This window comes from Nomascus leucogenys, chromosome 2, assembly GCF_006542625.1.
Source record: "Nomascus leucogenys isolate Asia chromosome 2, Asia_NLE_v1, whole genome shotgun sequence".
NCBI classification, from domain to species: Eukaryota; Metazoa; Chordata; class Mammalia; order Primates; family Hylobatidae; genus Nomascus; species Nomascus leucogenys.
This window is the reverse complement of record NC_044382.1, coordinates 92,306,938-92,331,061: the sequence shown is the minus strand read 5'-3', so window position 1 is coordinate 92,331,061 and position 24,124 is coordinate 92,306,938. Positions and strand designations below refer to the sequence as shown.

The 24,124-nt window shown below is 37.5% G+C and overlaps 1 protein-coding gene across 3 annotated transcripts in view; it reads right to left on the bottom strand.

Annotated features, from left to right (window-relative positions):
* VCAN (versican) overlaps positions 1–24,124 on the bottom strand; it is a 109,659-nt gene that overhangs the window by 72,477 nt on the left and 13,058 nt on the right. For all 3 annotated transcript variants that reach the window (XM_003261560.4, XM_003261562.4, XM_003261561.4), the window contains exons 3-5: positions 18,107–18,481; positions 14,862–15,036; positions 14,651–14,778 (exon numbers count right to left, since the gene is read on the bottom strand). In XM_003261560.4, coding sequence (XP_003261608.1) covers positions 14,651–14,778; positions 14,862–15,036; positions 18,107–18,481 — 678 coding nt within the window. The remainder of the gene's footprint in view (positions 1–14,650; positions 14,779–14,861; positions 15,037–18,106; positions 18,482–24,124) is intronic.

Sequence of the window (24,124 nt, the reverse complement as noted above, 5' to 3'; positions counted from 1 at the left end):
TAGTGTGAACATTACCTTGCTCACCTCAAAAACCTAATGATATAGTGAGACATTTACACTATAGAATTGAGTATATTTTTAATCTCTTATAATTAACACCCAATCTATACCAAACGTGATAAGTTAAATGTCCAAACTTCTGTCCTTTCCATGTATCAACCCTCTATTATTAAGGCAGGGACATCTGTACATAAATTTGTTTTGTGGAATAGTTTGGAAAACACTGTTCTAAAGATGTCTATTTTAATCAAGAAGAGGAATCTCAATTAACTTACAACACACATAACTTAATACCAAGTTTCTGGTATGTGTCAACCTGTTTAAGATAGAAGCAAAGTGAGCAGACTGGGTATCCAGTCAGAATCAAAGCAGGAGATTACAAAGCAAAGTATATATGATGCCAATTGCCTCCCAGGATTATGTCGAAGACTGCAAGTGAGCAAAAGGGGGAATGAGGCAGAGCGGGGAGCCCTGATGAGGTGCCTAAGACAGCAATTTAAGCTGAACATGGAAAGGGCTCATTACTTAAAAAGAAGCTCATTTTGCACAAAGTAAACCAAGGTGTGGCAGATAGCAACAGGCTTTCTCCTGAACAATAAATTGCAGGAATAAGTCTTTCAACTCCGTATCTCATTAAAAACATGCAGATTTTTAAGCTAAACATTGTCCATTTCTACACTGAGAAAAGCAATGAAGATGTTAACATTTTCAAAGTTTCTATTGATCTATTTTCAGTCTTTAAATCCATAGTCAGGAATTATTTATAAGTCAGATTATATGTTGTAAACTATAGCACAGTGGAATGAAATTGGATAGAAATGAAGTCTGCGCCAGTAACAGAATTGTAAATCCAGGCTTGGTCCAAAAATGAATGGTCATAGAAGGATGCCTCCAAAGATAAAATCTAATGCCTAGAAGGAAAGCCAAATCAGGAATCCAAGGAACAGACAAAAGAGAAAGCCACTGATCACAGCAAACATGGGAAATCAAGCAAATCAAATAGGCACGTTTGCTTAGTTGCTCTCTCTCAACGTGATTTAATTGGCCCAGCTATGTAAGCTCCTACCCAGAGGGTATCGTAAAGCCACTTTTTATCTCTGATGTGAATAACAAAAGTTCTTCCTGAGTTTTTAATCACAGTACAACCTTTAGAGTTAGACAGGGAATGCACAGCCTTCGGTGAGAGAAAATGCCTATTTTAGTAGCATAGAACAAGGTTGTGTTCTATCTCTGCTCCTGGGTACTTGTACCTGAACAATTTGATGTATTTTTAGATTTACCGGATAGTTGCTCTCCTGGAAAACAAGCATCTTTTTTGTAGTTTGACAAGAAGCCTGTTAATAAGTTCCAGAAGTAGCCTCATCAAAGCAGCTAAATTGATAGGACAATTATCAAAGTTGTAATTAGAGCACAGATTTGGAACATGTTGCTAAATGTTACCTATCCATGAGAAAATGTTTTATTTTTCTCTAATTGAAAACAGTAAATAAAATGTCAAGTGATATGATTTGGCTGTGCCCCCACCCAAATCTCAACTTTAATTGTATCTCCCAGAATTCCCATGTGTTGTGGAAGGGACCCAGGGGAAGATAATTGAATAATGGGGGCCGGTCTTCCCTGTGCTATTCTCATGATAGTTAACAAGTCTCAAAAGATCTGACGGGTTTATCAGGGGTTTTCTGCTTTTGCGTCTTCCTCATTTTCTCTTGCCGCTGCCATGTAAGAAGTGCTTTTCACCTCTCACCAAGATTCTGAGGCCTCCCCAGCCATGTGGAAATGTAAGTCCAATTAAACCTCTTTTTCTTTTCAGTCTCAGGTATGCCTTTATCAGCAGTGTGAAAATGAACTAATACAGTAAATTGGTACCAGTAGAGTGGGGTGTTGCTGAAAAGATACCCGAAAATGTGGAAGCAGTGTTGGAACTGGGTAACAGGCAGAGGTTAGAACAGTTTGGAGGGCTCAGAAGAAGAGAGGAAAATGTGGGAAAGTTTCGAACTTCCTAGAGGCTTGTTGAATGGCTTTGCTCAGAATGCTGATAACGATATTGACAATAAGATCCAGGCTGAGTTGGTCTAAGATGAAGATGAGGGACTTGGGGACTGGAACAAAGGTGACTCTTGTTATGTTTTAGCAAAGAGACTGGTGGCATTTTGCCCCTGCCTAGAGATTTGTGGAACTTTGAACTTGAAAAAGATGATTTATGGTATGTGGTGGAAGAAATTTCTAAGCACCAAAGCATTCAAGAGGTGACTTGAGTTCTGTTAAAGGCATTCAGTTTCATAAGGGAAGCAGAGCAAAAAAGTTTTGAAAAATTGCAGCCTGACTATGCAATAGAAAAGGAAAACCCATTTTCTGGGGAGAAATTCAAGCCAGCTGCAGAAATTTGCATAAGTAGCAAGGAGCCTAACGTTAATCCCCAAGACCATGGATAAAATGTCTTCAGGCCACGTCAGAGACCTTCACAGCAGCTGCTCCCATCATAGGCCTGGAGGCCCAGGAGGAAAAAGTGGTTTCATGGGCCAGGCCCAGGGTCTCCGTGCTGTATACAGCTTGGGGAATTGGTACCCTGTGCCCCAGCCACTCAAACCATGGCTGAATGCAGCCAGTGTACAGCTTGGGCTATGGCTTCAGAGGGTGGAAGCCCCAAATCTTGGCAGCTTCCATGTGGTGTTGAGCCTGTAGGTGCACAGAAGTCAAGAACTGAGGTTGGGGAACCTCTGCCTAGATTTCATAAGATGTATGGAAATACTCAGATGCCCAGGCAGAAGTCTGCTGCAGGGGCAGGGCCCTCATGGAGAACCTCTGCTAGGGCAGCGCAGAAGGGAAATGTGGGGTTGGAGCCCCCAGACAGAGTCCCTACAGGGGCACTCCCTAGTGGAACTGTGAAAAAAGGACCACCATCTTCCAGAATCCAGAATGGTAGATCCACTGACAGCTTGCACTGTGTGCCTGGAAAAGCTGCAGACACTCAATACTAGCCTATGAAAGCAGCCAGGAGGGAGGCTGTACCCTGCAAAGCCACAGGGGCTGAGCTGCCCAAGACCATAAGAACCTACCTCTTGCATCAGCGTGACCTGGATGTGAGACCTGGAGTCAAAGGAGATCATTTTGGAGCTTTAAAATGTGACTGCCCTACTGGATTTTGGACTTGCACAGGCCCTGTAACCTCTTTGTTTTTGGCCAATTTCTCCCATTTGGAATGGTTGTATTTACCCAATACCTGTATCCCCATTGTATCTTGGAAGTAACTAGTTTGCTTTTGATTTTTACAGGCTCCTAGGCAGAAGGGACTTGCCTTGTCTCAAATGAGACTTTGGACTGTGGACTTTTGGGTTAATGCTGAAATGAGTTAAGACTTTGGGGAACTGTTGGGAAGGCATGATTGGTTTTGAAATGTGAGGACATGAGATTTGGAGGGGCCAGAGGTGGAACGATATGGTTTGGCTGTGTCCCCACCCAAATCTCAACTTGAATTGTATCTCGCAGAATTCCCACGTGTTGTGGGAGGGACCCAGGGGGAGGTAATGGAATCATGGGAGTTGGTCTTCGCCATGCTATTCTCATAATAGTTAATAAGTCTCATGAGATCTAACGGGTTTATTGGGGTTTCTGCTTTTGCTTCTTCCTCATATTTTCTTGCTGCCACCATCTAAGTAGTCCCTTTCACCTCCCGCCATGATTCTGAGGCCTCCCCAGCCATGTGGAACTGTAAGTCCAATTAAGCCTCTTTTTCTTCCCAGTCTTGGGTATGTCTTTATCAGCAGCATGAAAATGGACTAATATATCAGGAAATATACCAAATATATTTTATATAAACAAAGTGACGCATTACTTAAGATGTCAGGTTTAAAGTAAGTTAAATTGTTATAACAAGAATTCATCAGGCTGGGTGCAGTGGCTCATGCCTGTAATCCTAGCACTTTGGGAGGACAAGGTGGGTGGATCATCTGAGGTCAGGAGTTTGAGACCAGACTGGCCAAAATGGTGAAACCCCATCTCTACTAAAAATAACAGAAATTAGCCAGGCATGGTGGTGCATGTCTGTAATCCCAGCTACTGGGGGTCTGAGGCAGGAGGATCGCTTGAACCCAGGAGGCAGAGGTTGCAGTGAGCTGAGATCGTGCCACTGAACTCCAGCCTGGGCAACAGAGAGACTCTGTCTCAAAAAAAAAAAAAAAATTCATCAAGGTATATACATATACATTCAGATTAGTGTACATGTAAAATATGATATAGAACAGAGCCTTTCATGAATAGGATAATTTGCATATTCATATGGAAAACATATGCACTATCTTAAGCCATAGTTTTCCAAACTTTCAAATTAAATACTTATAGCTTTGACATATTCCTGTTATTTCAACTTTTCAGGGATGCCCTAGAAGAAACTGGGAGACATGTTGTAAGACTTTAATGACATTCCACAAGCTACATTTATCTTAATTGTGGGAATTAACATCAGAAATTAAGGGAAAAAATACTCTAATTTGATCACTAGCTGCTACAAGACTCCCTAGAAAGTGGACCATGTATATTTTTTCACAATTCTGTTTGCTAAGTGGAAAAGCTGCTTCTTGGCAGACTCAAACATGACACATACTGAAATGGCAAGCAATGATGAAAACAAATCAAAACATTAAAAATGACCCACAGTGTTCAAAAGCTAGAGTTTATACTCAGGAGTCACTCAACAATATGATTAAAGAGCCTGAGTCTAGAGTAAAACTGGGATAAGATATTTCTCCCCCACTGATAATTCTTGCAATCACCAAAGTGAAAGGAGGATTTAATCACAGATAATTACACAATTCTTTCCTGACTACAGAGGATGGACTGCTCTCTGTGGCAGTCAAAGCTGAGATCTCACCAGTTTTCTAGCAGAGTATATTTGCTGGGTGATGTGATACATGAGTATGTTTCTTCTGTCCATTCGTGCTTATAGCTCTACTATACTGCACTGTTTGGTCTGAAAATCAGTTCTCATAATCTAATTTATAATTTCCTTTGTCCATTTGGGAGCAGCACTCCCTGCTCTTTTGGTTTTTTGTTCTTGTTGTTGTTGCTGTTGTTGTTGTTGTTGTTTTACTACAAAAGTTCAACATTTGTCAATGTTTTCACATTTCCTTGCTATCTGGGTCAAAATGGTATATAAGTAATAAATGTATGCAAAAGTAAATGGGATGAGTAAGCTGGAAGTAGTTACATGAAATGAGCTTCTAAATACCCATATGATAAAATCACTAACAGAATATATCAAGTATCAAGGTGATAGCAACAATTCAACAAAATGATTAGCTTTGAAATGTTGGACTTTTAAGCTTTTTCAACACTTTCTTTTTCTTCTCTGTCTCTCTCTCTCTATCTCTCTCTCTGTCTATCTCTCTCTCCGTCGTATTTTTGTCTGTATTGATATACATAAGATCAAAGCAGCAAAAACTAATACTTATTATCCACTGAATCACAAAGTACATCAGCTGCACATAGATTGGTTAACAGATAATATATACTGCTACATAATCTTTTAAGGGCTAATATTTGTAGATAATTTAAAAGCAAGTCAATTTCCTCTAAGATTTGATTATTTAACCTTCACAAAGGCCAATCTTCTGTTAACGATGACAAGAAAACTCTAAGGCTGCCAAAATAACTTCATTTTAGACCCTAGAGTTAGTGTTAGGCTGGTAATATTTCTAATTTGGGAGTAATGAGACTAGAAAGCTAGGAGGGGCCCCTCCAAATTTCTCCCTTGTATTAGGCTGAAGTAGAGCATAACATGGCTTAAAGCATAGTCTTTGAGTTTTAAAAATGTTAACCTGTAATTAATTATTAGAGTATTATCCATAGTCTACTATGATAGTCAGTTAATATTCTCTAAATCGGATTATATTCATTTGAAAATGAATCTGCATATTTGCAAATGTGTTATGATACAAGATCTTACCTATGTCAATTTAAAGAGGTTAAAGATGCAGGAAGCCCCCACTAAAATGTAAACACATTTGTATGGTTTTCACAATGTCTGGACTCATTCTTTCCCATTGACAGAGCAGTAGGTTTTAATTAGAGTGAGAAAGAGGTTCTAAAAATTTCTGGGTTTCTGAGTCTTCAAAATATACAAAAGATTGAATGTGTTATTTGGTTTGACAGGCACAGAATGACCTCAGGTCAACACAGGAGGATCAGCCTAGTTTGGGTTTTTTTGGCTTTTCGCAGCTGGGAGGTAAATGGCGACTGTATTTCCAAAGAAGCTCTTTTGATTCAGAACTCCAGGAGACCCTGACATCAAAACCTTAAAGCCAATGACTGTCACATGCTTCAAGGAGTTTATGTCAAGACAGTTCTACTTATGTAAAGTAAGATTATAAAATGAAAGAGAGTGTATAAAGAAAATCCTAAGGAATCCACTAAAAAACAATTAGAACTAAGAGGCAAGTTCAGCAAGGTTGCCAGATATAAGACCAATATATAAAAATCAATTGCATTTCTATACACTTGTAATAAACAATCAAAAAAAGAAATTAAGAAAATTACATTTGCATTTGCATCAAAAATAGTAAAATATTTACAAGTAAATTTAACAAAAGAACTGCAAAACTTATACTCTGAAAAGAACAAAATATTGTTGAATAAAATGAAAGAATATCTAAAAAAAAGCAGAAAGACATCTCAGGTTCACAGATCAGAAGACATAATATTGCTAAGAGGGCAATATACCCCAAGTTGATCTAGAGATTCATTGCAATCTATATCAGAATCCTAGCTGGCTTCTTTGCAGAAATTGACAAGCCAATTTTAAAATTCATGTGGGAACTCAAGAAACCCAGAATACTAAAACAATTTTGAAAAAGAAGAACACAGTTGGAGGCCTCACACTTTCCAATTTCAAAATTTACTACAAAGCAATTGTAATAAAGACATTGTGGTACTGGCATAAAGATAGACATACAGATCGATGGAATATAATTGAGAGTCTAGAAATAAATGCATCTACCTATGGCCAATTGATTTTCAACAGGGTGCCAAGGTCATTAAATGGAGAAATAATTATCTTTTCAACAAATGGTGCTGGAACCACATCCAAAAGAATGAATTTGGACTCCAACCTCACACCATATACAAAAGCTAACTCCAAATGGATCAAAATAAAAGCAAAAGAGTTAAAACTTATAAATCTCTTAGACTAAAACACAGAGATAAATCTTCATGGCTGGGGATTTGGCAATGTTTTCTTAGATATGACACCAAATCACAAAAATTTTAAAAATAGGCAAATTGGACTTTTCATCTAAATTAAACACTTTTGTGCTTCAAAGGGCCTTATCAAGAAAGTAAAAAGACAACTCACTGAATGGGAGAAACTATTTGTAAATCATTTACATGAGAAGACATGCAAATCTAGAATATACAAAGAGCACTCAAAGTTTAATAATAAAGACAACACAATTATAAGTGGGCGAAGTTTCAGAGTAGACATTTCTACCAAGAAGATTGATAAATAACTAGCAAGCACATAAAAAGATGTTGGAGCTCTTAGCCATCAGAGAAATGCAATTTAAAACCACAGAGATACCACTTTATACTCATTAGGATGGCTACACAAAAGGTCAGATAATAGCAAGTGTTGACAAGACTGTGGAGGAATAGGACCCTAATATACTGCTGATGAGAATGTAAAATGGTACAGCCACATTGAAAAACAGCCTAGAATTTCCCCAAAAAGTTAAAAGTAGAGTTACCATTTGACCCAGCAATCCCAATCATTGTAATCCAATCTGTAATGCAACCATTGCTCAAATAAGAATTACGATTTTTTTCTAATGAGATACCAGAGATTTGAGGGAGCTTGGAGGGTACTTTTTATCTTCTTGGCTTGCAAGACTGCCTGCTGCTCTCCTGGGGAATCTTTGGTGGCCCTGTGAGTTTATGGCAGTAGAAGAAGAAAAAAGGCATATCCAATCACTTAACCTGTCTGTGCCTCAGTTTCCTTATAGGCAAAAGTGAGGTTTCTTTTAAAAAGTACCTGACAAAGTTTTCATAAGATTTAAGTTAAATAATACTCCAACCATACAGTAGATGTTTTCCTTCCTCATTCTATTCATGAAGCTACCTCACAGTCAATCTTACTGGAGTCACTATACTGAATAAGGACATCATCTTCCAGAGGTGCTCCCACCATGCTGTGCTTGATTGCTTTCCTCATTGGCTCTTAGGTAGACTGTTCAAACACTGTACACAGAAGCAACTCCAAGCAAGGTATGTTAATCTCCGAAGTCTATATAGGAAGCTATGGAGAATTAAAAAGTTTTCAGCATCTTCTAGGGCCAGCTGCCACAAATGTGAAGAGATTCTGAAATCAAGAATCACTATTTTAGCCATCAGCTGAATCATAGTGTGCAAGAGGTTCTTCAAGCTGATATGTGGCTTTTTAACTGAATAAGCCCAGTAAGGACACAAATCACTAATTCTTAAATAATCTCCATCAGTGAAGTATTCTGTAGATTACATACTGTAAATCTCATTAAAATTAACAGGCAATCTGAGAATCTATAGGAAAGAAATTACACAATTTCCAGATTTGATATCTGATTTTGGTCCAACCAAAACCTCTAAAAAAGCTAGAACTAACTCTGCTCTAAGACCTACTTGATGATGTTTATCTAAATGTTTAGATTTTCATATCTAAAGGAGCTCATAAAGTAATAAAAATGGAAAAGTTGTTTTTGGTTCTAGATGAGGCACAAGAATGATATGGAGGCATTAGGTAAGTCACAGAGGTGACAAAGCCATCCTGGACTTTGACACCAGGAAACAGTAAAAATAATAACCTATAATTGATGAATAGGTATTAATACAAGAAAAGCAATCCCAGAGAGGACAGTTTGCTGGGAAGGAGTGGAAGGCAAGGAAAATAAATTATCCTGAGAGGCCAGAAAGGATTACCTCTGGGAAGGAGTAATTTCTAAGAGACATCAAAGGAAAGAGTGAGAGGAGAAATACAAAGGGGAAAAAATAGTACCATGGTGATTAAATAATGGTAAAAAGTAGATCTTTTTGAATTTGGTAAATAAAGCAAAGCATTTTTTCAAGTGTTATAGAAAATGGAAAGGTGGTGGTGGAAGGCAGTTTCCAGAAGAGACAAAGGTTGGAAAAATACTATAATTACCACCAACTATTTATTGGATAACTATTATGTGAATGTGATTGGAACAGGCTCTTGATTGCAGTTGGGAAAGATATAGAAGTTTATGGTCTTATCTCTACTAGGAGCTTACAATAATTTGCTGAAATAAAACAAACATATAACATTTTATATGTTATGAACACAAAGAAACCAGAAAACAATTAAGCAATAAATCACATGGAACTAACTCTAAGTAAAGTAGAAGTTCAGGGTCAAGAAATTTCAGTGTGAGCTGCAATAGCCAAAACGGGGATCCTGGAAGCAGTAAGTCTTCAAGCACAGGCGAAATCACAATGTTGAAGAGATGAGGGGTGTGTATTCCCTGAGAGGAACAGAGCAGGCTTGCAAGCAGGAGCAAGCAAAGGGTCTGTGGAGGGCGAGATGCACGTGTGGGGTCACATTGAAGAGTGTGGGAACGAAGGGTGAATAGATTGCAGTAGAGCAGGTCTAGGTTTTGAAGACCAGGCAGAGTATGCGCTTGTGGATGAAGCCAACAAAACCAACACACAACGTTAAGTAGGAGAATTACATGGCAAGGGTGTTTCAGTGTTTTGATGGTAGTAAAACAGATCCCCTGAAGGACTCTTAAAGTGATGGGGACTACTTGTGACAACCAAAACCAAAAATGAAACTCAAAAGTGATTCACAAACTAGAAATATGGGAATGAAATTCAGAAAAGAATTCGGGAGCTAAACATGCAAAACTAGAAATTAACACCTTCATTGTTCACATATTTGTTCTTTTGGTATTCTTTCATGCCCCATATGTCCCACAAGACTTTTGGCTTACAAGTTATGTACAAGAGAACAAAAATGAAATTAAACAAACTAATAAGAAAATTAAAGCAATGAAAAAATCAGGAAGCAGGTATGATACTGATGGAGGCTGGAGAAGTGTGAAACTATCCAGAAAGCAATTGTAAAGCTAGGTGAGTAGGGAGGCATTAATGGTTTAGAAGTTAATTCATTAATTCACTCATTTATTCAGCTCTACCTATGGAGCACCTACTATATGCTAAGGACATATTGGGCATACAAAAATGAATTTGTATGTTTCCTTCTTTCCCCAAATCCATAGTTTAGTAGGAAAGAAAGAAGTATAAGCAAATATTTGACAAGAGGGTAATTATAGTCATACATTCAAGGTTCAGAGATGGTAAAGATGAGAAGAATCAACTAGGTCTTCAGGAGGGAATATGAGATGAAAGAGAGTGCCCACAGTATAGGCCTGTCAAAGTGCTGGGAAGCTTGTGTGAAAAAAACAGGGATTTGGAATAGTAGGGTAGTAGTTAACCCAGGCGAAGTAAATACCAAAAGGCAGGGCTACATAGAAAATGCAGGCCATAAGAGGATAGGCCTATGCCACAGGGGAAAGAAGCTCCTGAACCAACCATTTGTCAGGTCTGGGGACGAGACTGGAAGTATTGACTCATTTGCAAGGAAACTAAGTGGGTCAACAATGAAAGAAGGTAGTAGGACCTCATCTGCAATCCTCCAATTTACCTGTGGGATAAATTAAATGCCTAAAAAAGAAACTTATTTTTTAAAGTACCTGCTACCATCAGGAAACCAAATAAATAGTCAGTCTATTAATTTCGTTCTTAAATAATTCCGATCTTTTACCTAATTTTTTGAGCCATTTAATCATCTCAACTCTACCTTAAAACCCTCCCAATGTTTTCCAGATCTGTCTTACTGGGAAACAAAGATTAAAATTCCTAATAAGGATTATTTTGTGGATCTTAATTTCTAGATTCCCATTTTAAAATTTTAATTCCATTAGTTTCTTAATAATAGCATTCTATTACTGATTGAATCATGTCTAATAAGCCATCATAATTTCCAGACCATTTCTAAGAACACGGGCTGATACTGAAATGTTTACTAGTGAATATAGCTAGTGTAATTACTCTTTAAAACTTAATAGGTTATTTTGAAAAGCAGAATTGAATATTCATTGAATATGCATAACTGTTATAATCACCACCCTAGAAAAAGAACCCTACTAGATTTTTCTCCCAAAACTGGCAGGATTTAATTTAGTGCAATTATTTAAATTTTATAGAGAAACACATATGTCAGGAAAATATGACATTATAAAACAAGAAAGGAGAAAAAAACAGGTCAACATTCTGTCAACTATTTATCTTTCACAATAAATAATTAAATTAAAACAGAAAATTAATTGCCTTTTTGAGCAAGTTTTCATTTTATACTTAATTGGATTTTTCATCAGACCATCTGGAATATATGGCTTCTGATCTAAATTAATCATACCTTGGTTCATAGCTCCAGTGTGTGTGTTCCATCACATGATTCTGACTACATCAAATCTTTTACTGTCCCCACCATTTCTCATACACACACACTTGACTCCCCCAAATACAATAAAATATAGGTGAGAACTATTTGACTCATGAATTTAGCAATGCCTCTTATGAGGAATCTTGACTCACCTTCAAATAATCTTTTATCAATGTGGCAACTGAAATACTAGATGTAATTTTATGTAGTCAACTTTCCACAAGAATTTTTCATTAATTCACACATTAGCCAATGGTCTGTACTTCAAAAGGGAAGACATATACTTCAGTTAAGAAATGAGAGAAGCCTTACAAGAATGATTTTGTGATCTTTCTCTTACCTCATCAGCCATAAAAGTTACCTTTCACCCCCATTCCCGCTCACTTTCAAGCCAAGAAAGAAAAGAACAGTGTCCAAAGATTTGATACTTAGTCCAAGAACCAATAAACAAGGAGGAAAAAAATGTCAGGAACGATGTTATTGTAAACATGCTGAATATCCTCCAGAATTGTCAAGTTTCTTCTATGAAACAAACAAATGCCTTATTACTTTGCTGACACAAATTTCAGCCAGTGCTTGAATTAATATTTGAACCGACTCTTTTATATTTCTCTTCCAATTTTTACATATTAAAACAAAAAGATTAAAATTCTGTTGATTTGGTATAAAGACCCTAAGTAAAGTTGCGCTATATTCCACATTACAAGTTTTCAGTCACCAAGTATGTAGATTTATCCAAAATAACTTTATAAAATACAGTTGGGTTACATTGGGACACAAACTGGCTTCCTCAGAAGTGATTGTGTTTATGGAAGTGGGAGAGGACGTCTATAAGACTAGTAAATCCCTCATCGTGGGAGATATGCATACATCCTCAGAGCTCCTCTTCTGACAGAGTCCAGTTCCTGAACACTGGTTATGATACTATGAGCAGATTCTGGGGAGCCATCGTTCAACGAAGACAGTGTGGCTAGGAAATCCCTGGAAGGACTCCCACCAACAAGACTTGTCAAAAGTTCTTCAAACAGTACTGGCAGAGGCCCTGAAATTTCTGGGACTTCTATAAAATCCCTCTCTGGGCTTGAAAAAATAATTTTGAATTTGGGCAGTCTAGAGCCTTAAAGAGCTAAGAGCTGATAGTACCTCTATCAGAGTAAACTGAAAAACAAACACACGGTGGGTCTCTAGGGCTCTCCGGCTGGTGGCTTCATGGGTACATAAGCCTGTCTTTCCACCAAGGAATCTGGCTTGGGATGCTTATTCATATTTGAATCAGGCCATGACAGCCCACTATTTAAATAATATTTGGTAAAGATCTTTTAGGTTAATTAGATCTTACATATACTTTTGCAAAAGCTACCTCTGGATCATTTCTAGTATTACTAGCATTCCAGGTATTGTTTATAACTATCAGCCTTGTAGATATTACACTAAATTAAAACAATAGTGATAGAAATTCCCACCTTACCAAAATAGCAATAACCCAATTTATTTCCTAGTTTATTTAATCAGATTCTCCTACCAACCATCTTCTATTCTATTTTTTTAAATCAATTAAAATAAAGGCAAGAGAAAAGCTCTAATTTTATATATTTCAACCATAGCTTGGATGTTATGTTTTCCCTTTTCCTATATACAAAAATAAAATTTGCTCACATCTGCACTTTTGGTTTAGAAAATACATCTGGCGATCTTCAGTGATAGTGAAAATAAGAATGCTAAGATACTAGAGAACCACACCTAAGCACCCTTTTTGAAAGCAGGCCTTCCGATGCAAATTTAGTCAAGGGATTAGGAAAATATAAGCTGCTTACATGCTAGCTTTCAGGCTCTAAGTTTGCTTATTCAATTCACAGAATCAGGGAATCACAGAATTTTAATGTTGAAAGAGACCATAGAAATTATCTAGTCCAACCTCCTCATTTTAAACATAAGAAAATTCAGATCATTCTTTTTATATGCACCTAGTCAAAATTAAAAGTATAATTTAATTTAACACTATTATCTATGCCTTTAAGATTCTAATAATAGCTGTTAATACAAATGAAAATCCATTTCAAAAGTTGTAGAAACTTCTATTCCATGTACCTTAATTTTACTTATATTTATGTATTTGTTGAGACAAGGTCTCGCTCTGTCACCCAGGCTGGAGTGCAGTGGCGCAATCTCCTCGGCTCGCTACAGCCTCCACGTCCTGGCTCAAGTAATCCTCCCACCTCAGCACCCCCCACCCCCACACTTCTCCCACTCCCTGAGTAACTGTGACTACAGGCACATGCCACGACACCTAGCTAAGTTTTGGCATTATGTAGAGACATGGTTTCACCACGTTACCCAGGCTGGTCTGAAACTCCTGAACTGAAGCTATCTTCCCACCTAGCTCTCCCAAAGTGCTGGGATTGCAGGCGTGAGCCACTGTGCCCGCCTCCCTGTGCCTTTATAATAAAGCTGCACCATGCTCTTTAGATAACGTCGGTACTATTGAACTCAAATTTGTCTTTAAGAATCTCTAACTCAGGCGAAGGAGAAATGACAGTGCCAAAATCAGACTGTAAGCAACTTAAAATGACAGGCTATACCTTAACTGACTTCATATCTCTAACAACTAGCAGAGTACCTATAAAAACCACAGTAGGTGATTTTTAATGTGTTAACTGGTTTAATGTATTGATTGGTTGAATGAAGGAAGGATTGCTCTGAATATTAGTGTAACAAAATAAACAGGAAGTGAAACTCGAAAATTCCTGCTGGGCTAGTTTATGGAGTTATTTAGTTAGCTCTGGGTGTTTATCAGTACTTGGATTCACAGTGGATTGTCATCACATGATTTTTATCTTATGCTCTTACCAGAATAGGTACCACCCTTACAGCTTTCTATTCTCAATGCTCTAAAAGTGTATTGGAAACAGTCCAAGAGCAGCATGACTGTAAGAAAACCTGCCATTAACTGAAGACATTTCTAACCTGCATAATCATTTACACACTCCTCCTTCCCTTTCCACTTTAATTTCGGCTTATTTTACCACAAAATCATACAGTCGTATAAACAAAATGCCACCGTTTGGAATCCAAACAAGCACAAAGACTTGCTCTATTCCAATGCACTTCTGGTCTTCCCTCAGTTTTCTCAGTTCATGCGGAGATATAGAAACTCAAACATCTTACCATCCAGATGATCCACATAACAATACACATCGTAAGTTTCCTGGGGAGAACGGAATCCATAGGTCCTGACTCCTGCCTTTCCCATCTTATCTCCATAACAGCCTACTCGGGGAGCCCGGATGGGATATCTGGGGAAATAAATGGCTAGTTAGTGGCACTTTCTTCTCACTCTCAAGTTAATAATGAAGCCTGTGGCCCCCAGACCTCTTACCTGACAGTCTGATCAGACAGCCAGCCTGCGTCACACTGCTCAAATCCATCTTCATAGGCGGCAAAGAGCTGCTCTGGAGTTGCTATGACTGCCCCAACGTCCAAACAAGCCTTCTGAGCAGCCTCAAAATTCAGTGTGTACCTGCTGGTTGCCGCCCTGTAGTGAAACACAACCCCTGCAAAGACAACAGCAAACAATTGCCAGCCTGTTCAAATCTCCCACTGCCCTGTGCAAAATTTCTCGTTGGAGCAATGTATCAACTTAGTTGGATACATAGTAATAATATCATAATAATTATTTACTTTTACTTTATACGGCATTATGCAAAATCATGTTGATTTGAGGGACCCCAAAAATGCCATTCATCTAGACATCCCGTTCTGCTCCACCAGAAAATTTCCTAGTGGATCTCCTAGATCAAGGAAGAGATTTAAGTCACTGAATCCCAATAGTTGTCCTGATTGTAGGCAGTATTCAGGCAATCATGGGAACACCAGATACCTAAAGGGAGTAGATTCTGCAGAAGACACAAAGACCTAAGGGGACCACAGATCAATTTCTACTTCAGGACTTTATCCAGGGTCAACCCAATATTTACGCATGAAACACTCACCTGTCTCATAAAAATATTCACTAACACTACTTCCTCCAAATATAAAACAATGAGATATTTACCTTCAGAGACAATGTACTAGAGTGGAAAAGACACTGGACTATTTATGAGTGAGAAGACTTGTTCCAATCCCTAATTTACTCCTTACTTTTATACAAGTCAGTTTCTGTGAGCTTTAATTTCCTGTCCCATAAGGTGGAACTAAAAATACGTATGTTACTTGATTAGTGTGAAGGTCAAATTAGGTAAAGGATTTTAAAATGTTGAGTAGACCACCATGTACCATTCAAATGTTTATCATATTCTTTACCTGACCAGCATAACGTAGGGTCTCTGCTATAACAGATAACATGTATCATTTTTATCCAAAGAAAGCCTGAAATAAATTCTCAAATTCTTCCTAGTAGAAGCTCCTGATACTTGCCTCAAATTCCATTTTGTTGCATTTTAGGGGTTGTATAAACTAGTGGTTTTGAACTGTGCTCCAGGGCTCAAGAAATTTTCAAAGGGATGAGGATAGAGCAAGCAAGGGGGTGGAGCTCTGGATCCTCTCTTGCCATGTCAACAAGAGTCTCTCCATTTTTAGCTGGAGTAAATATGATGACTCATTTCTGCAAGACATCACAGTGGATCAAACTAATGTGCTAGAGAAGTCACTGAAAAATAGAAATTGAGGCAACTGGGTCTTATGAATGAGATTTTATTAAGAGTCATCCCATTTAAGAACACTTTTTATTGTTGTTATTTGGAATAAACTGTGGTTTCCAAGATACGTGCCACTCTTCTTATCCCTAGTAATTTCCTGGGATTGACAACAGTTTATCTTCTGCAGCCTGACTTCTAGCTATAAGACTGTCTCCCATGTGTTTATCCTTAGATCGTGTCTGTCTTCCAGAGTTATATTACTGTAGTAATATAACTATAGGGGAAAAGACTACCCATCTCATAGATAAGTACCTCAGATCAGTGCCAACACAAAAAGACCTGCACAGGCACCAAGTAGATGCAATGACAACTAGCATTCATTTTCTCATTTCTGATATTTTATGACTCAAATAAGAGATTTTGCCAAAAAAAAAAAATCAAATGCCAATTTGTACCTTTATAGAACCTCTCTAAAATTGCCAGAAAATATATATGGTGCTATCTGGTGAAAATAAGAGATAGCTGAAAATGATCTCTAAGGCTTAAGCAAGAATTTGAATAGATTTAGATTAGTTTAATGTTGATCAAAGCTTCAAATAGTCTTCTCGGTAATTAAAAATCTTCCATGTGCACTGAAGATTGGCAGTAAAGGGGCACAAAGAGGCCTCCTCGACCAAGGCAGGGAACTTCAATCTGTATAAGTATCTGCAGTCGCTGGAATAATTTGAAGACCCCATGGAGCTAAGGAGATTAAGTGGAGGATTTTCATTGTTTCAGAGGGGCAAGGGGCAAATCCATTGCTAATTCTTTAATGATGAAAAATTGTAAGAAGTTGTTAAACTCCTTTGGGGATTTTAAAAAGTGATATATAAACAGAAGAGAGAGACAGAGAGAGAAATCACAGTAGTGAGGCTAACGAAAATAATGATAAGAAGGTTAGAAGAACCCAGGATACTTAGTGGATGCCTAGACAACATAAAAATAGATTTATAGAAGGAGGCAATGGAATTTGAATATAAAAGGGTATTCAGAAAGTTAATGTGTTGCATCTGAAATTCAAAGTATTTCCTTTTGGCTATACAAGAAAGACTTTTAATAAAACCCTTTGTATATATTTCTGAAAGGTAAATATTTTATAGGGAAATGGAGGATTGGAGGAAAATCTGTTCCATCATGTCTGGGTATTAGAATTTTGCTTAATAACTTGCCAAAATATTACGCTTCCAAGAGCTATGGCATTATGTGTGTACCCAATTAAAGCAATTTTTCTTTGCTTTGTCTCCTAACTTAAATTCAAATGACATATAAACCACCCCTGAAAAGAGGGTGAAACTAAAATGTCTCACTGCAATACTTAATGGATAACAACTAGGATATTAATCTTTAAAAATATACCAAATTTCTGTTTGATCAAATTCAAATATTTATTAAGTCTTGGCCTTTTTAAGACTCTGATATGTACCATGGTTTTTATTAAATACCTTATTTCTTCAATGTAAGTTAAGATAGAATTTCCTAAAAGCAAACTCAAATATTTTAATAATCATATTAAGAGAAAAAAAGGGGGAAAGGCTTTTCATGTATATATGTATATGTATGTGTGTATATGCATGCACATGTGCATACACACACGTAATAATTTTTAAAATGTAGATTCACCATCAGAGTCTTGAAAAAGAATCACTGATAAGACTCAACACTGAAGTAATGATTATTAAATTATGTGTCATGCCTTGAGGTATTTGTTATTTTCAGTATACAGTACTTTCCTTCATGGAATCAATGAAGTGGCTGCCAAAAATGCACCTGCCTTGACCTTTGAATGAGTACCAGTTCATTTTTGGTGAAAGACATGGACTATTGAATTGACGGGTGTTTTTCCGCTCATCCAAACCCCAAACAACAGTTACTTCTGAGTGCTATTTCTCAATGCTTCTGAACCAGGTGTCATGTTATACTATCTTCTTGCAGATAATAAAAGCCTTACCATCCACAGCCAGTGACACCGTGTCTTGTGTGTCTTCAATCCCGTACATGACATCACAGCGGTAGAGACCCGCATCACTTGCCAGCAGCTTGACCACGGCGAGGGAGGCATCGCCCACGGCCTCGGGATGTGTGGGCACAGACACTCTCCCTTTGTAGTCCTGACCGACCTTGATATTTCCATTTTGGGCCACAAGGACAGTAGTCTCTTTCAAATCTTTTCCATTTTTGTCCACTTCAATCTTAGACCATTTGATGCGGAGAAATTCACTGGTGTTGTAACTGGGTGGCAAAGTAGGCATCGTTGAAAAATGACAAGGTAGGCTGACTTTTCCAGAGAGGGAGCCCCTCACCGGTGGGCTTTTTCCCACTTTGACTAGAGGAAAGAGAAAATACCAAATTAAAATCTTAAAAAACCCAAACTTAATCTATTCAATATGTGAATGAATAAGCAGCCTTTATAATAGTTTGGTTACATCTTCAACATGTGAAATAATTAGAATGACTTTACATAAAGAGAATAGTATACAATTTCAATGATGTTTTACAACAACAGGGATTAATAATGCTCATTTCTATATAGAGAAATGTGGTATCATTCATTTTAAAATATTTTTAACTTAGTGTTTAACATGAACAAAATAAGCAATAAAAAAAGGCAAGCGTAACAGGTCAAGCAATTAAGGGCAAAGAAGGGCAGACTAGAATCCGTAGGGCAGGTTTAAAGGACTGGACCAACATTAGGAAGAGCAGCTGAAAGATGAAAATTATGTCTACAGGTCAAAAGACAAAAAATGTTTGTTACAATAAATGCCACATTACCTTAGAGGAAATGAAAACAAAATTCAAAGATGAAGTGAAAATAAAAAAGTGCTTCATAGGACTGGAACCAGGGAAAGTCTAACATTTGAAGGATGCTCTTTGGTCCTGTGTTGGAACCAAAGGCTTTCATAATTATAACAAATCCAGCTACCGTCACTTTGTAGTGAGACATTACCTTCAATTATATAATGGGTAAAGGTTGGTTTCTGTTCACCTAACCGTCCTAAAATATTTATCTGCAGAATGTCCTTCTGTTTAAACTCTTAAACTTTTAATGATAAAGAATATATTGACTACAGTTTAACACCATTACATGCAAAATAAATGTTCTTTCACTCTTAGAGGAATCCATCCCTTTCTCTCCCACTCTCCTCTCTATCTTCCAGCCTCTATTAATTAGGCTAGACAATATGTTAGTAATAATGGAAGTTGTTGATAATGCACAAACAATGCTCACTTCATGAAAATATGGTCAACAAGTTAATAGTAGCCTCTAGGTGAAATGAAATAATGATTGTTTAACCAACGAAATGATGTATATCTAACACTCTGCTAGGGGTCAAACATATTGGAAACACACATCTCAACATGGGCATGCATTGGAAATGATATCACTCTCAATGTAAACACTGTGGATTCTCAATGTAAACACAGTTGGAGAAAAGCATTTTGAAAATTGCAAGAAGATACTATGGAGATATTATATCCTTTAAGAAAAAAATACTCTTTCTTGCTGAAGATTAAAATTTTAACCTAAAAAAAGATTGGCCTATAAATTTTTTCATGTGATGCAAATAAATCCAAAATAATTAATATAGTATCATATTTAACGTACTTACAATATAAATCACTAATTTATTTCAAATATACAATAACCATTGCTGTCGTGCATTTGTTTATTATTTTATTAATCTACATGCAGCTTATCCAAGGCACTTAATGAAATTAAATAAAAACAAAGTGAACTGTGCTATTAACTATACTAAATTATCCTTTGAAATATTGCTAAGACCATTATCATTTTGGAATAAAATTGCAAGGAAATAATTCCACTTTTAATGGCCTCCTTGGCTTACAAAGTAACTTAGCTCAGCCTTAAAGTAAAACTGGTCCAATTCCCTACTAAGGATTCTGCACTGAGAGGAAGGATAAGCTCCCAGATGGCTGGTGAGAGACCTGAGTCAGAACACATGTCTCCTGACACCTAATCAAGGAATCTTTTAGCTCTGGTGTGCTTCCTCTGCCCCTAAATTAAGCAAAAGAAGTGTTCATTTCAGTTCCTTTTCAAAGTCTAGGTGCATCCTATTTCTATAAGTATTTAATTACTATCTGAACTGAAATATTTTAGTAATTTCATGATCTTTTTAATAAATCCATAAGGTTCACAGAAGACTCTCTGAAAGCACCTTCTACCTATTTCACATTCCTTTAATTTGGACCTAATTAGGGAGATGATGATAACACAAAGATATTGTTCTGAGAAGAGAAAGGGTGAGAATTTTGTGATCTAAAAATCTCCAAATTTATATTCATCATATGTTCTAGAAAATCTCATCTTTCTTCCTGAAGAATTATTTAGATGACTAACTTTGCCACAAATAAAGTACTATTTTTAAATGCAAAAATAAACAGCTTCATCATCAACTTCAATTCTGGTATGAATTTTGAAACTCTTCATCATGTCTTTTAAAATTAGTTTAAAATATATGTCTTCCAATTCTTCAATATTTCTTACTAAATTATATTTCTCTTCACAATTTTAAGTATATAGGGACAGACATGAGATTCAACCCAATGTACCCAATAGGGAGGTTTCTGAAACATACAGCTTTGCTAAACAGCTGCGCTGTAAAGAAAAGGTATGTTGGAACAAAATAATATTAAAAAGCAATTTCCCAAGGGCTGTTTATTGTTCTAGATGTTTATATATATAAGAAAATTAAAAGCTTTGGTTGGATATAAATAATATATTCATGTGAATACAAACTTAACAAGATTAACAAAAAGCTGTGTGGTCAAATCTTTTGTGTATTAAATCTTCGGTCTTAATGCACTGGGTCACAAAAACGAAATTCACTAAATCTAAATATTTTAAGAAAGAAATTCAGTAGTTCAGAGTATAATGTTTATAGGGTATGCATGTTTAAAAGAAATCTGCTACCTACAGGAATTTGTCTGAAATGCTGACAATTCAAGTAATAAAAATGAATCCTAACAAAACATTGGCTGTCACCAGATGGTTTGTGGTCCAAATGAGTACAGTAAGGGAGAAATCACTAAATAATGAATAACCAATTACCCCTCATTCTCTGTCAGCAGATTCCTTAGAGTAAAGATGATGTAAATTCCATCTGCACAATTTGAGCAAACACACACACACAGACCTTGGCCAAATAAATGTCAAATTGAGAATATGGGAATTTATCACTCTTTCAAGTGACAAATATCACTATCTAGTTCATTCACTTATCCAGGACTGTGCATGACTCCTTTTCCTACTATAAGGGGAACATCAAAATAACTAGGCCAATGGTAGATAATCAACGATTAGGACAGTGTATAAGATAATATAATGTCTATTGTTAAAGGAAGTAGTTCTTCCTGGGTTAAAATAAAGCCCATAACAATAGACAAGGTGTTCATTTATGTTAGTCGTTGACCTCATCAGTGACTGGGAATAAACAGAAAAAAACTTTTTTTTTTTTTTTGAGACGGAGTCTTGCTCTGTCGCCCAGGCTGGAGTGCAGTGGCGTAATCTCGGCTCACTGCAAGCTCCGCCTCCCGGGTTCACGCCATTCTCCTGCCTCAGCCTCTCTGAGTAGCTGGGACTACAGGCGCCCGCCACCACGCCCAGCTAAATTTTTTTGTATTTTTAGTAGAGACGGGGTTTCACTGTGGTCTCGATCTCCTGACCTCCTGATCCGCCCACCTCGGCCTCCCAAAGTGCTGGGATTAGAAGCGTGAGCCACCGCGCCTGGCCAACAGAAAAAAACTTAAGATGAAAGTACTTGTCTTGACTCAACAACAAGTTACTACTGTGTTTTCCACTATAAACCCAGAAAATCTGTTTTATATGGATCGTATATTTGCAACTTTCACCTCTGATATAAAAAAATTCTCTGAAATTAGCCCCAAACTAATGACATCTAATAATAGTGATCATGGATTTACAAAGAATAGGCAAAGACATGCAGAAATTATTCAATGTTGTTGGCTATCAAAATTATTGTCATAAATACTGTAAAGGAGCTACAACGCAAGTTGTTTTTCGTTGCATGAGTTCTTTCTTTAAGTGGAAAGTCTAAATTTCAGCTGAGGGATGGTCGCCTACTACTTTCCCTGTAAATTCCCTTCCAATACTGCCCATTCAAATACCACTCCCCTTTTCATATCCCTTTCTCCATCTTCACTGGTTGCTGTTGTCCTTTCCTCTCTGTGACCTTCACCTTCACCTCCCAAAAACTTTGAGGAAGACAACTCCTAGGCTTCACCATCTGATTAGCATGTCTTCATGATCCAATTGGTGGAGCCTAGACTCTAAAAACCATCCAGGTGGTCCACTGTGGCACTTATTTATTTATTCACTCATTTAGTCAGCACACAAAATGACTAAGTGCTGTCAGTGTGTCAGGCACTTTGCTAGAAGATGAAAGGCCTTTTTGCAGCTTACAGTAGCCTACTTGGGAAGAAAAACAATAACTTATCCCAAGAGCATGGAAGATGTTATTATATCTGTAACAGCACCGGGGACAAAGGGAACATGGAGGAGGAATTTATTTATTTATTTATTTACTAGTTATTGAGATAGGATCTCACTTTGACATCCAGGCTGGAGTGCAGTGGTGCAATCATGACTCACTGCAGCCTCGACCTCCTGTGATCAACAATTCTCCTGCCTCAGCCTTCCCAGTAGCTGGAACTACAGGCCCAAGCCATCATGCTCAGCTAATTTTTTAAAAATTTTGTAGAGCTGGGGTCTCACTGTGTTGCCCAGACTGGTCTTGAACTACTGGGCTCAATCACTCCTCCAACCTTGGCCTCCCAAAGTGCTGGGATTACAGGTGTGATCCACTGCACCCAGCCAAGCAGGAGCTTTTAAATTGGTTAGAAAGGAGAATCCGGAGGTGAAAAGGGGAAAGAGAGCCATCCCAGGAGTCAATTTATCCTTGACTCCTCTCATGTCCTCACTACACACCCCAACTAATCCATCAGTGGGTCTGACTCCTCCATCTCCACATATCCAATTCACTTCTCTTCATCTCTACTGCTACCTGATCTAAACTACCCCCTGCCCCATTTCATGCACAGGCTACTACAATAACCTCCTAAATGATATCTCTGCTGCTACTCTTGCTCTCCTACAATCAAATCTGCATAGATTATCAAAAACTGAATTTTCAAAACATTCATCAACTCATTTCTTTCTTTGCTGAAACCCTTCACTGCTTCCACTGCACTTGGAATAAAATCTAGACTTTTTGTTTTTTTTTTTTTGACATGGAGTTTAGCTCTTGTTGCCCAGGCTAGAGTGCAATGATGCGATCTTGGCTCACCACAACCTCCACCTCCCGGGCTCAAACAATTCTCCTGTCTCAGCCTCCTGAGTAGAAAATCTACACATTTTAAAGCTTACAATGTTCCATGTAGATAAGAAGTATAACATGGTGGTAAAGAGCACACACTCCCATGAATTGGTTCATCTCCAAGCTTTGCTTCTTACTGGGATGGGCCTTCGAGCAAGCTGCTTAGCCTCTCTTGGTACCACAGTTTCCTCAATAGAATACATGGGTAATGGATGTTTCAGTGAGTTAGTGTTAAGCACTTAAAACAGTTCCTGGATCATAGAGGTTCTATTCAAGTTTTGGATGTTATTATTATTTAGATGAGCTGGTTTCTGCTAATCTCTCTGTTCACGATTCCTACTTTCCCCTTGATCACTGCTCTCCAACTATAGTGACCTTTCTGCTATTCAAACACATGATGTTTCTTCCTAACTTACAGACAGGTCTTGGTTGGCTGGTTCCTCATCATCATTCTCATCTCACTTTAAATGTCACTTTCTCAAGGAGGTCTTATCAACTTCCCCCAACTCAGGCCACTCTCTATGATGTCACTCTGTTTTATGTTCATCAATTTGAAAGTACCTGGATTGTTTGTTTACTTGTTTATTGCTGGTCTCCCATAACTAGAGAAGTAA